Below are 14,617 nucleotides of genomic sequence, written 5' to 3'. Positions count from 1 at the left end.
TGCGGTCAAGAAACTTACCGTTAAAAAATCTAACTATAAGATCTCTTAAAACAAAGTCCACAATTTTAAAGATTTATCATACTTTTTTACTTGACAACCAAGAGAACTGGGAAAACACAAACCCTCTCTGTCATATTGTGGCCTTCTGCAGTAAAATGGTGGTAAGAATTGGAGTAGATTTGCTTCTGTAGTTCCATTCAAATAAAATAAAATAGGATGAAAGAAGACGAAATAGCGTTACTTTTTTTTTTCCAAAGAAAAAGACGTAACTTATTATATTAAAGAACGAAAGAAGACGAAGAGGCGTAAGTGTAGTCATTAATCAAGACTATTCATGAGACGTGACTTTTCGATTTTTTTAATTAGCACGTAAAAACGAATATATATGGGGAAAATGACAAAAAAGGAGAAAAAAGATAAATATATATATATATATATATATATATATATATATATATTTAATAATTTAAAATATTTAAAAGGCATATAATAAAATTACTCTAAAAAAAATTCTTCCACATAAATTGGGGTGGGTGGAGAGTGAAAACTCCAATGTTCAATATCTGCCAATGCAAGAAAAGTCTTAACATAAGGTTTACTTGGGAGTTGGGACTCTACTTAAAGGACCAAGTAGAAGCAGAATATTAACAGCTGAATCAATAACAATATCAAGAAAAATGGCTGAGGAAAACAAAGTAATTCTACACGGAACATGGGGTAGCGTTTTTGTTAAGAGAGTAGAACTGGCTCTCAAAATCAAAGGCATAGCTTATGAGTATGTTGAAGAAGATTTGAGCAACAAGAGTCCCCACCTCCTCAAGTACAATCCTGTTCTCAAGAAGGTCCCTGTGCTTGTTCACGATGATAAACCTGTTTCAGAGTCGCTTGTCATTCTTGAATACATCGATGAAACCTGGAAGACCGGACCTAGAATATTGCCACAAGATCCCTATGAAAAAGCCATAGTTCGTTTCTGGGCTAATTACATAGATCAGGTTAGTCCTGTTCCTTTAGCAATTGGAAAAGGGAAAGAGCAAAAGCCAATGAATTAATAAGTATTTTTAATCTGCCTCTGCTCCGTAACTAAATAATATATACTTACCAGTGGTATCAGTGGCTAATTTGCCATTGCAGAATCTTCCAGTAGGTTGACGATTAACAAAATCCCTTCCATAAGGGTGTGAATTGTCGTGTCTACAATATTCAATTTGATTGAATTTCTATTGCAGATACCGGAATTTCTATTCACTTTTTTCCATGTCTACAACATTCAATTTGATTGAATTAATCCTAACTTTGCTCTAATATATACAGCATCTTATCCCCAGCACGGCTAAGTTGTGGAAGTCAACTGGAGAAGAACAAGAGAAGGCTCTAGAGGAAGTGTTGGAGAAAATAAGAATTGTGGAAGAGGGAATTCCTGTAATCCATGGAAATGAATTGGGGATCTTACAAATCTTGCTGGTTACAACATTTGGATCTCATAAAGCATATGAAGACGTCCTTGGTGTGAAGATTTTGGTTCCAGAAAACACCCCACTACTTTGTTCCTGTGTGACAAGTTTAAACGAGTTGCCACCGGTGAAAGAAATTTGTCCCCCTTATGATATGCTGCTGTCAAAGCTCAAAATCTATAGGCAAAATGCCTTAAAATCCACCACCCAATGAGCTACTGATTTTCTGGAAGAAAATACTTGTGAGCTTGCAAACATGTCTACTGTGTTTTTTTTATTTAAAGAAAAAACATTATTGTTACATAGGGGGAGGGGAATAGTGAGAATTGAATCTGCACCTACTGCGTGAAAATTCTGTCAGTACCACTAGACTATAAGTGTTAGTGGTAACCTTCGTAAAATTAAATAGTCTAAATAATTCCCAGCCACAAGAGTCGTGTGGATTCTGCTTGTAATAAGGTCTATGACCACGCTTGAGATCATTTGTGAAATGTTATATTTCAAATTTCTGAAACCATGACATCTTTCAACTTCTAGTTCATCATTAATTGCAACAAATGAAGAACAACCTTTTGATAAGTTGTATTGAGATCAGGCAGTAATAATTTGTTTTACCACCTAACAGTATAGCGATAAATTATGATTGTATTTCAAGAAAAAAGTTAAAAAGAGATTCAACAGCCTCAAGACACAACTAAAAAAGTTAGTTTTTTCCAAGCAATTCATCTGTCATTCACTACAAACATTTTCTCTTTATCTTCAATACATCGAGAGCCATCGAGATCATGCCCCCCGGATCCGGTTGTAACGACCCGACTTGACGTTTTAAGAATTAATGCTCCGATCCCCTATTAATTGCTTTTCCCGTGTTTGTTTCTACTATTTTAATTTGCCGGGATGTTTGGTTTTGAGTTTCGGAGTGTTTTGGGACACTTAGTCCCTAAAAGAGAGCTTAAACTTTAGAATTTGGATCGTAGTTGGAGCAGTGCGAAGACGGCCTCGGAATGGAATTCCGTCGGATCCGTTAGCTTCGCTGGTGATTTCAGTCTCAGGGGCGTATTCGGATTGTGTTTTGGAGGTCCATAGCTTATTTAGACTTGAAATGCCGAAAGTTGAATTTTTGAAGTTTCCGGTTCGACAGTGCGATTTTGATATCAGGGTCGGAATGGAATTCTGGAAGTTGGAGTAGCTCCGTAGTGTTGAATGTGACGTGCTTGCAAAATTTCAGGTCATTCAGACGAGGTTTGATAGACTTTTTGATCGAAAGCGTAATTTGAGAGTTTTTAGAGTTCTTAGGCTTGAATCTGATGTTAAATTGGTGTTTTGATGTTGTTTTGAGCGTTTCGAAGGTTGGAACAAGTTTGAATGATGTTTTAGGATTGGTTGGAATGTTGGATTGAGGTCCCAGGGGCCTCGAGTGTGTTTCGGATGCTCAACGGACCATTTTTGGACTTGGAGAAGGATCGGATTTTTGTTGGTTTTTGTTGCAGACTTTTCTTCATCGCGATCGCGTGAGGAGGCTCGCGATCGCGAAGGCTTGGATGAGGCAGGGGGATTTTGTTCTACGGGATTGCGGGAAGGGGAGTTCGAACGCGTAGTAATAGCAGGAGTTGAATCGCGAACGCGTGGGCTACGCCGCATTCACGAAGAGGAAGAAGTGAGGCAGCTGAGGATTTGGAAGTTGCTCTTCACGATCACGTGAAGTCAACCGCGATCGCGTAGAGCTAATTTGGGGATCAGTGATGTTGCTCTTCGCGATCGCATGGGAGTTTCCGCGATCACGATTAAGGATTTGCCTAGGCAGAATATAAAATTTCAAAGTCGAGGGTTTAGCAATTTTTATCAAAGTAGAGCTTGGGAGCTTGGATTTGAGCGAGATTTTGAGGGATTTTCAGAGATATCGATTGAATAATGATTCCTATCCCATTTTTGCTTATAACCCATTAATCTAAACTTGAATTCATCATCTAATTTCGGATTTGGAGTTAGAAATTGGGAGGAAATTTGGAAAAGTTCATAAACCTAATTTATGAGTTTTGATTAGGCATTTGACATTGGATTTGGAAAATTTTGGTATGGTTAGACTCGTGAGTGAATGAGGGTTCATATTCCGTAATTTTTACCCGATTTCGAGACGTGGGCCCGGGGGCGTTTTGGTCATTTTTTCTAATTTCGCGTATTAGCTTAGAATTAATTAGTGGAATCAGTTACTTGAAGTTATATTTACTTTATGCAATTGATTTGAATAGATTTGGGCTATTTGGAGTTGAGTACTCTTGGAAAAAATATGATTTCAGGTTGATTTTGAGCTGGTTCGAAGTAAGTCGCTTGCCTAACCTTGTGCGGGGGAACTCCCCTTAGGATTTGGTATTGTTGATATTTGAGATGCCTTATACGTGAGGTGACGAGTGCGTACTTGTGCTAATTGTTGAAAATCCTGTTTTCATTAAGTATCAATAATTGTGTTTCCTTTCCTATTTATACCACTTGCAATTTAAGCTTACTGTTAGCTTAGGAAAGCATGTCTAATTGACTTAATTGATTTACTTTCTTAAACTACCTTATTTAGATTATGTGCAGCATGCTAGGTTAGAATTACCTGTTTTCCTTGGTATGAAATTTGAATTTAATTGAGTATTCTTCGTGTTGCTGCTATGTGTTTACTTTGCGACTACGGGACGGTATCTCGGGAGATCCCCCTGCATGTTTACTTTGGGACTACGAATTTGTATTCCGGTAGACCCTCTGCACATTTATATTGGAACTACAGAACTGCACCCGGTAGATTCCCCCGGTACTGGGTATTTACATTTGGGACTACGGATCGGGATTCCGGTAGATCCTCGCGCACTATGAGTTGGACTATGGGATGACACCCAGGAGATCCACTAAATATTTACATTTGGGGACTATAGGACGGTATCCTGGGAGATCCCCGGCTGTTATCTCTGTGTTGAGCTGTATTCCTTCTATGATTATTTTGTCTCTGTTATAGTTGTTGTTACTCTTATTATCGTGTGTTACTTCATACTGTTAGCATTTAATTATATTGTCGTATTCTATACTGTTTTACCTCATTTTTCAGCTATAATCAGTAGGGCTTGATCTTCCTTGTCACTACTCGACTGAGGTTAGGCTTGCCACTTACTGAGTACCGCTGTGCTGTAATCATGCCCTTTCTGCGCATGTTTTTTCATGTGCAGATCCAGGTACTTCGACTCAGCCCTACTACCCTTGAGGCGAGGCTATTCTCCAGAGACTTCGAGGTATATCCTCCGCGTCCGCAGACCAAGGAGTCCCTTTCCATTCTCTATTATAGTATCAGCCCTTCTGTATTTACTTTTGTTTAGACACTCTGGAGTTAGACACTTGTAGTTATTCAATAGCTTGTGATTTCATGAGATTCTGGGTTTTGAGAAGTTGTTCAGTTTGATAATTATATTGTATACGTCGAGCGGTATCATTAAACCCTCATTATGTTTTTTAGCAGTTTTTATTTGTTTTATCTGTTATTTTTCCCTTTCTTCGTAATTGTTAGGCTTAGCTAGTCGTAGCGACTAGGTGCCATCACGATAGTTCACGGAGGGCGAATTGGGGTCATGACAAGTTGGTATTAGAGCTCTAGGTTCATAGGAGTCATGATCACAAGCCGATTTATTAGAGTCTCGCGGATCGGTACAGAGACATCTGTACTTATCTTTGAGAGGCTATGTAACTGTTAGGAAAATTCCACTTCATTTGATTTTCTTGTCCTGCGAGATTTTGATATCAAAATTCTAAACTCATGTCTTCTATTATCTCGAGATAATGAGGACACGTGTTACCAGATATGATCAGGCACCAACGCCCCCTACTAGAGCCGTAAGAGGTCGGGGCCGAGGTAGAGGTCGGGGCCGAGGTAGAGGCCGAGGACGCGCACGTGGTGCAGCTAGAGCACCAGCGCGAGCTGCCACCGAGGTGCCACCATCAGTTCCAGCCGGAGTCCAGGCACCTGATATGCCTACTGCTACTACTACTCTAGCTCTCCAGGAGACCCTTGCACAATTCATGAGCATGTACACCACTTTGGCTCAGGCAGGGTTGCTTCCCCTTGCTGCAACTACATCTCAGGCCGGGGGAGGAGCACAGACTCCTATCGCCCACACTCCTAAGCAGTGAGTGCATGTTGATCAGGTCCTAGAGATTATTCCTGTACAGCCTGCAGTTCCAGATCATCCCGAGGACAGGGCAACGACTTCTGAGGATGAGCAGCTGAGGCTAGAGAGGTTTAAGAAGTATAAGCCTCTTGTATTCAGTTGTTTAGCATCAGATGATGCTCTGGGATTTCTAGATGAGTGCTACTGTATCCTCCGTACCATGGGTATATCAGGATCGAGCAGGGGTTTCCTTCACTACCTTCCAGCTTCGAGGAGCCGCCTATGAGTGGTGGCGTACTCATGAGTTAGACAGTCCGGATGAGGCAGCTTCCCTGACTTGGACTCAATTTTCAGATATGTTCCTTAGAGCCTTAGGGGCGCATGTCACGTAGAGTTTGAGCATTTGCACCAGGGTACTATGACTATCTTGGAGTATGCTGTCTGTTACACTAGTTTGGCTAGACATACACCAGCCTTGGTTTCCACTGTTCGCGAGAGGGTTCGCTGGTTTATTGAGGGGCTTATTCCCAGCATCAAGTCTAGCATGGCTCGTGAGTTGGAGATGGATATTTCTTATCAGTAGGTGGTGAGCATTGCTAGGAGGATAGAGGGTATGCATGCTCGGGACAGAAAAGAGAGGGAGGCCAAGAGGTCTCGAGAGTCGGGCTATTATTCTGGTGCCCGTGCTCCAGCTGCAGTTTGTCATGGTAGGGATTATATGAGTTGCCCTGTTCATTCAGCTCTTCCAGTAGCCAGTGGTATTCCATCTCTTCCTAGGCTCCAAGAGCCTTATTATGCACCTCTAGTATCTAGTGCGCCTCCTGCACTAGGTACTTTTAGTAGTCAGTTCAGCAGACCTGGCCCGAGCCAGCCACAACCGCCATGTCCTCCCAGAGCTTGTTTTGAGTGTGGTGACACACGCTATATGGTGAGGGATTGCCCCAGACTTAGGAGGGGTGCACCTCCACAGACTTCTCAGCCACACCGTGTCCTACAAAGTTCTAGGTTGTGGTTACAACTCTAGTTGCTACCCCACTTGCTCAACCAGCTAAAGGTGGAGGTCGGGGAGGTAGAGGTCACCCTAGAAGGGGAGGGCAGGCTAGATATTATGCCCTTCCTGCCCGTACCGTGGTTGTCGCCTCTGATTCTGTCATCACAGGAATTGTCCTAGTTTGTCATAGAGATGTATCGGTTTTATTCGATCCAGAATCCACTTATTCTTATGTGCCTTCTTATTTTTCCCCACATTTGGGTGTATCTCGGGATTCTTTGAGTTCCCTTATTTATGTTTCTTCTCCCGTGGGAGATTCTCTTATTGTGGACCACATTTATCGGTCGTGTGTGGTTGCTCTTAGTAGTTTTGAGACTAGAGCCGATTTATTATTACTCAGTATAGTAGATTTTGATGTTATCTTGGGATGGACTAGTTGTCGCCCTATTATGCTATTCATGATTATCACGCCAAAACCGTGATGCTTGTTATGCCAGGTGTACCACGAGTAGAGTGGAGGGGTACCTTAGATCATACTTCTAGTAGAGTTATTTCATTCCTTAAGGCCCAGCGTATGGTTGAGAAGGGGTGTGACGCGTATCTAGCTTATGTAAGAGATGTCAGTATTGATGCCCCTACAGTTGATTCAGTCCTAATAGTACGGGATTTTTTCTGATGTGTTTCCAGCTGATCTTTCAGGCATGCCGCCTGATAGAGATATTGATTTTGGCATTGATCTGTTACCAGGCACTCAGCCCATTTTTATTTCTTCGTATCGTATGGCCCCTCCTGAGTTGAAGGAGTTGAAGGAGTTGAAGGATCAGTTACAGGAATTGCTTGATAAGGGTTTTATTCAGCCCAGTGTATCACCTTGGGGTGCTCCCATCTTGTTTGTGAAAAAAAAGGATAGTTATATGCGTATGTGCATTGATTATCGCCAATTGAACAAAGTTACAGTAAAGAACCGTTATCCTTTGCCTCGTATTGATGATTTGTTTTACTAGCTACAGGGTGCACGAGTGTTTTCTAAGATTGACTTGCGTTCAGGTTACCATCAGTTGAAGATGTGGGAGCCATATATCCCGAAGAGTGCTTTCAGGACTCGGTATGGTCATTACGAGTTCCTTGTTATGTCATTTGGGCTGACCAATACCCCAGCAGCCTTCATGCATTTGATGCACAGTGTGTTCCGGCCATATCTTGACTCGTTCATCATTATTTTTATTGATGATATTTTGGTATACTCTCGAAGTCGGGAAAATCATGAGCAGGACCTGAGGACAGTGCTTCAAATTTTGAGGGAAAAGAAGTTATATGCAAAGTTCTCGAAATGTGAGTTTTGGTTGAATTCCGTGGCATTCTTAGGCCACGTGGTATCGAGTGAGGGTATTCAGGTGGATTCGAAGAAAGTGGAAGCGGTGCAGAGTTGGCCTAGACCATCCTCAACTATAGAGATCCGCAGTTTTCTTGGCTTGGCGGGTTATTACCGTCGATTTGTTGAGGGGTTTTCATCAATTGTAGCCCCTATGACCAAGCTGACCCAGAAGGGTGCTCTGTTCCAGTGGACGGAAGAGTGTGAGGCGAGTTTTCAGAAGCTCAAGATAGCTTTGACTACAGCCCTAGTTTTAATATTGCCTACAGGTTCGAGGTCTTATACCGTCTATTGTGATGCCTCGAGGATTGGCCTTGGAGCGGTATTGATACAGGACGGTAGGGTAATTGCCACGTGTCCAGACAGTTGAAGGTATATGAGAAAAATTATCATGTCCATGATCTCGAGTTAGCTACTATTGTTCACGCCTTGAAGATCTGGCGTCATTATTTGTACGGTGTGCCTTATGAGATTTATACTGATCATCGGAGTTTGCAGCATCTGTCCAAGCAGAAGGATCTTAATTTGCGTTAGAGGAGGTGGTTAGAGCTGCTGAAGGACTATGATATCACTATTTTGTATCACCTGGGAAAGGCCAATGTGGTGGCCGGTGCTTTGAGTCATTGGGTAGAGAGTTTGGCTTATTTACCAGTAGTAGAGAGGCCCATGGCGATGGATGTTTAGGCCTTATCCATCCAGTTTGTGAGATTGGATCTTTCGGAGCCCAGTCGGGTTCTAGCTTGCGTGGTTTCTCGGTCTTCCTTATTCGATCGTATCAGAAAGCGTCAGTTTGATGTCCCTTATTTGCTTGTTCTCAAGGACAAGGTTCTGCATGGTGATGCCTGAGATGCGACTATTGGTGATGATGGGGTATTGAGGATGCAAGGTCAGATTTGTGTACCCAATGTTGATGGGCTTTGGGAGTTGATTCTAGAGGAGGCCCATAGTTCGCGGTATTCCATTCATTCGGTGCTGTGAAGCTGTACCAGGATTTGAGGCAGCACTATTGGTGGAGGCGGATAAAGAAAGATATAGTTGAGTTTGTAGCTCGGTGTCTCAATTGTTAACAAGTGAAGTACGAGCACCAGAGACCGGGTGGGTTGTTTCAGCAGATAGAGATTCCGGAGTGGAAGTAGGAAATGATCATCATGGACTTCGTAGTTGGACTCCCACGGACTTTGAGAAAGTTCGATGCCATTTGTGTGATTGTGGATCGGCTGACCAAGTCCGCACACTTCATTCCTATGCATTCTACCTATTCTTCGGAGCGACTGGCAGAGATTTATATCCGGGAGATTGTTCGTTTGTATGGTATTCCAGTTTCCATCATTTCAGATAGAGGTACTCAGTTCACATCACAGTTCTGGAGGGCCGTACAGCATGAGTTGGGCAATCGGGTGGAGTTGAGTACAACATTTCACTCTCAGACAGACGGACAGTCCGGGTGCACTATTCAGATTCTTGAGGATATGCTCTGTATGTGTGTGATTGAGTTTGGAGGGTCTTGGGATCATTTCTTGCCATTGGAGGAGTTTGCCTACAACAACAGCTAACAGTCCAGCATTCAGATGGCACAGTACAAAGCTTTATATGGTAGGCGGTGTAGATCCCCGATGGGTTGGTTTGAACCGGGTGAGGCTAGATTATTGGGCACAGACTTGGTTCAGGATTATTTGGAGAAGGTTAAGGTGATTTAGGATAGACTCCGTACAGCCCAGTCCAGACAGAAGAGTTACGCAGACCGAAAGGTTCGTGATGTTTCCTATATGGTTGGAGAGTGGGTTCTGCTTCGGGTTTTGCACATGAAGGGCGTTATGAGATTTGGGAAAAAGGGAAATTAAATCCGAGGTTCATATGTCCTTTTTGAGATATTGTGTCGTGTTGGAGAGGTTGCTTATGAGCTTGACTTACCTCCCAGCTTGGCAAGAGTTCATCCGGTGTTTCATGTTTTGATACTCCGGAAATATCACGGTGATCTGTCGCACGTGTTGGATTTCAGTTCAGTCCAGTTGGACAAGGATCTATCTTATGTTGAGGAGCCGGTGGCGATATTGGACAGGCAGATTCGAAAGTTGAGGTCAAAGAACATTGCATTAGTGAAGGTTTAGTGGTTGGGTCAGCGAGTCGAGGAGGCGACCTGGGAGACCGAGCAGGATATGCACAGCCGTTACCCTCATCTTTCCACTACTTTAGGTATGTCTCTATGCTCATTCGAGGACGAACGAATGTTTAAGTGTAGGAGGATGTAACGACCCAACCGGTCGTTTTAAGAATTAACGCCTTGATCACCTATTAACTGCTTTCCCCGTGTTTGTTTCTGCTATTTTGATTTGCCGAGATGTTTAGTTTTGAGTTTTGGAGTGTTTGGGGACACTTAGTCCCTAAAAGAGAGCTTAAGCTTTAGAATTTACCATAGTCGGAGAAATGTGAAGACGGCCTCGGAATGGAATTCCATTGGTTCCGTTGGGTGATTTCGGGCTTAGGGGCGTGTTCGGATTGTGTTTTAGAGGTCCGTAGCTTATTTATGCTTGAAATGCCGAAAGTTGAATTTTTGAAGTTTTCGGTTCGATAGTGAGATTTTGATATCGGGGTCGGAATGGAATTCCAGAATTTGGAATAGCTCCATAGTGTTGAATTTGACGTGCTTGCAAAATTTCAAGTCATTCGGACGAGGTTTGATAGAATTTTTGATCTAAAGTGTAATTTGAGAGTTTTTGGAGTTCTTAGGTTTGAATCAGATGTTAAATTGGTGTTTTGATGTTGTTTTGAGCGTTCCGAAGGTTGGAAGTTTGAATGATGTTTTATGATTGGTTGGAATGTTTGGTTGAGGTCCCAGGGGACTCGGGTGTGTTTTAGATGCTCAACGGACCATTTTTGGACTTGGAGAAGGATCAGATTTTTGTTGCAGACTTTTTTTCATCGCGATCGCGTGAGGAGGCTCACGATTGCGAAGGCTTGGGTGAGGCAGGGGGATTTTGTTCTATGCGATTGCGGGAAGGGGAGTGCGAACGCGTAGTAATAGCAGGAGTTGAATCGCGAACGCGTGGGCTATGCCGCGTTCGCGAAGAGGAAGAAGTGAGGCAGCTGAGGATTTGGAAGTAGCTTATTGTGATTGTGTGAGGTCAACCGCGATCGCGTAGAGTTAATTTGGGGGTCAGTGATGTTTCTCTTCGCGATCGTGTGGGAGTTTCCGCGATCGTTGCCTGGGCAGAATATAAAATTCCAAAGTCGAGGGTCTAACCATTTTTATCAAAACTAGAGCATGGGAGCTCGGATTTGAGCGAGATTTTGAGGGATTTTCGGAGATATTGATTGGGTAATGATTCCTAACTCCTTTTTTCTTATAACCCATTAATCTAAATGTAAATTCATCATCTAATTTCGGATTTGGGGTGAGAAATTGGGGAAAAAATTGGAAAATCCTAATTTTCGAGTTTTGATTAGGGATTTGACATTGGATTTGGATAATTTTGGTATGATTAGACTCGTGAGTGAATGAGGGTTCATAATTCGTAACTTTTACCTGATTCCGAGACGTGGGCCAGAGGGCGTTTTGGTCATTTTTCCTAATTTCGTGTATTAGCTTAGAATTAATTAGTGGAATCAGTTACTTGAAGTTATATTTACTTTATGCAATTGATTTGAATAGATTTGGGCTATTTGGAGTCGAGTACTCATAGCAAGAGCGTGGTTTCGGGTTGATTTTGAGCCAGTTCGAGGTAAGTGTCTTGTCTAACCTTGTGGGGGGGGGGGAACTCCCCTTAGGATTTGGTAATGTTGATGTTGAGATGCCTTATACGTGAGGTGACGAGTGCGTACTTGTGCTAATTGTTGAAAATTCTGTTTTCATTAAGTAACAATAATTGTATTTCCTTTCCTGTTTATACCACTTGTAATTTAAGCTTACTGTTAGCTTAGGGAAGCATGTCTAATTGACTTAATTGATTTACTTGCTCAAACTGCCTTATTTGGATTATATGCAGCATGCTAGGTTAGAATTACCTATTTTACCTTTGTATGAAATTTGAATTTAATTGAGTATTCTTCATGTTGATGCTGTGTGTTTACTTTGGGACTACGGGACGGTATCCGGGGAGATCGCCCTGCATGTTTACTTTGGGACTACGGATTTGTATTCCGGTAGATCTCCCTGCATATTTATATTAGAACTACGGGACTGCACCCGATAGATTCCCCCAGTACTGGTTATTTACATTTAGGACTACAGATCGGGATTTCGGTAGATCCCCGCGCACTATGAGTTAGACTACGGGATGAAACCCCGGAGATCCACTGAATATTTACATTTGGGGACTAGAGGATGGTATCCTGGGAGATCCCCGGTTGTTATCTCTGTGTTGAGCTGTATTCCTTCTGTGATTATTTTGTCTATGTTGTAGTTGTTGTTACTCTTATTATCCTGTGTTACTTCATACTGTTAGCATTTAATTATATTGTCATATTCTATACTATTTTACCTCGTTTTTCAGCTATAATTAGTAGGGCTTGATCTTCCTTGTCACTACTCGACTGAGGTTAGGCTTGCCACTTACTCAGTACCGCTGTGCTGTACTCATGCCCTTTCTACGCATGTTTTTTCATGTGCAGATCCAGGTACTTCGACTCAGCCCTACTACCCTTGAGGCGAGGCGATTCTCCAGAGACTTCGAGGTATATTTGCCACGTTCGCAGACCGATGAGTCCCTTTCCATTCTCTCTTATAGTATCAGCCATTTTGTATTTACTGTTATTTGGATATTCTAGAGTTAGACACTTGTAGTTATTCAACAGCTTGTGATTTCTTGAGTTTTGAGAAGTTTTGAGAGTTATATTGTATATGCCGAGCGGCATCTTTAATCCCTTATTATGTTTTTTTCAGCAATTTTTATTTGTTTTATCTGTTTCTTTTCCCTTTTTTCGTAATTGTTAGGCTTACCTAGTCGTAGAGACTAGGTACCGTCACGATAGTTCTTAGAGGGCGAACTAGGGTTGTGACACTGGTTCGAGATCCAAGACTTCAGAAAGCATTACCAAATGTATGCACACGATTAACAAAGAGTCGTGATATCCATGCCCGGCCGGATATCACAGCGTGGATCTCGGCCCGTATCGGCAACAAATCAGTGGTTAACGAAAAGGAGATTTTTACCTTTCTTAGATCGTACCAGGGATGGAACTCTCCTTCTATATAAATGAGATAATTTTTATTCAAGGGACACATTATAACACGCATATCAATACAATATACATTTGTTTTCTCTGCTTCCAAAAGTTATTCAAAGTTCTTTTTTTTGCTCATAGTATTTCATAAATATTTGGCTCTGAATCGAAGGCAAGCTAATTGTTAGGCTCATAACTGAGCACGAACTCAATACTACTACTGGTTTGGTGGTTTATTCTTTCATTAATCTGCTCATCTAACGGTATTAATCACTTGTATTGAATTAGTCCACATATCCTTAAAACTGCATATAAATTCAATTGTTATCTATTTTTAAGGGTAAACAGCTTGGCACCCACTGTGGAGCTAAGGGTAATAGTGGTAGTTTGATACAAATTTTCATAACACACTCTATTTTATGCTTGTTTTTTGAGATTTTAATTTCAGATCTATCTAAGAATGTCAAACTCTCAGTTTGCTCACTTGAACGTTGATGCTGAATCTAGACATCATGGTGGAAAAAACAATATAGTATCAAGCAACAAGGTGTCCCTGTTGATTCAAATGGAGTCCTAGTTGTAGACCCAATCGATGCCAACTCACATGTGGCCATTGACGCCAATATGCTGACCGGCCCTAAGAATAGTGTTCGCGGAGGAGCCTGACCAATGAATCGAGGTACGCCCAAAGGCGAAGGCGAAGGGATCAGGCCAAATAGGCAGTGATAACACAACTGCAGAATCAAAGCTGCGTCCCCAGCAGGGTTGATCCCGAACCATCCCAGAAAAACACCCAAAGAAATGAGCAAGTCACAAAAGGTTCGGGTGAAGCTGAGCCCCGGACCAACCCCAAAATAAGAAAATGCTTGAGGAACTGACAAAGCCGGTAGAATCAGGGGCGAAGAAAATTGAGGCCAACGACAAAAATATGGAGACCTATAACTCCAGAGTTGATCAAATCCCAGGAGTGCCTCCGATATTAAAAGGCCTGACATCAAAGAAATTTGTCCAAAAGCCTTCTCCTTCGAGCGCGACACCGAAACCAATCCAAAAGAAGTTCTATATGCCTGATAATCCGAAGTATAACGGAACCACAGATCCAAATAAACAAGTGACCTCGTACACGTATGCCACCAAGGGACCTCGTACACTTGTCGCTGACGTCACAGTCGGGCTCGTCGTTTACGTCATGGCACATCAATACGGTGTTGGAAAAATTCATATCATTTCTTGTCATCTTCTCTCCGAGAAACAAGGGGACTATCTGTATACGGTCAAAATCGGACTTGCACTTTTTTATATGACTGATCAAGACTGGAACATGATGGGCCGAGGTTCAGCTTCAAGTTATATCGAACCATGATGCAAAGTTAGGTTGCCAAGCTCGTGGCCCTGAGACTGATCAAGATTGAGACCGAACAAGATAGAGATCAAAGAAAGCTTACCGAGCCAAATAATGAAAAATCAAAATATCCGCAATCGGGTGAGGATCACGGCGCGAATC

At 42.2% G+C, this 14,617-nt stretch overlaps 1 protein-coding gene across 1 annotated transcript; it reads left to right on the top strand.

Annotated features, from left to right (window-relative positions):
• Window positions 1–567: 567 nt before the first annotated feature.
• On the top strand, window positions 568–1,968 carry LOC104210130 (glutathione S-transferase U9-like). Its single transcript, XM_009758941.2, has 2 exons — window positions 568–995; window positions 1,315–1,968. Exons 1-2 carry the CDS (start codon window positions 678–680, stop codon window positions 1,666–1,668), a joined length of 672 nt encoding a protein of 223 aa, XP_009757243.1. The 5' UTR covers window positions 568–677; the 3' UTR covers window positions 1,669–1,968.
• The last annotated feature ends 12,649 nt before the right edge of the window (window positions 1,969–14,617 follow it).

The sequence above is a fragment of the Nicotiana sylvestris genome, chromosome 10, assembly GCF_000393655.2.
Source record: "Nicotiana sylvestris chromosome 10, ASM39365v2, whole genome shotgun sequence".
Classification (NCBI taxonomy): domain Eukaryota; kingdom Viridiplantae; phylum Streptophyta; class Magnoliopsida; order Solanales; family Solanaceae; genus Nicotiana; species Nicotiana sylvestris.
Note: the sequence above shows the minus strand (reverse complement) of the source record. Positions and strands in the feature narration are given on the sequence as shown.

Bases quoted from the DNA above. Each gene is read 5' to 3' on its own strand.
- LOC104210130 (XM_009758941.2), top strand. From the start codon at position 678: ATGGCTGAGGAAAACAAAGTAATTCTACACGGAACATGGGGTAGCGTT. The intron at 996-1,314 runs GTTAGTCCTGTT...TAATATATACAG, and splicing joins GGGCTAATTACATAGATCAG to CATCTTATCCCCAGCACGGC.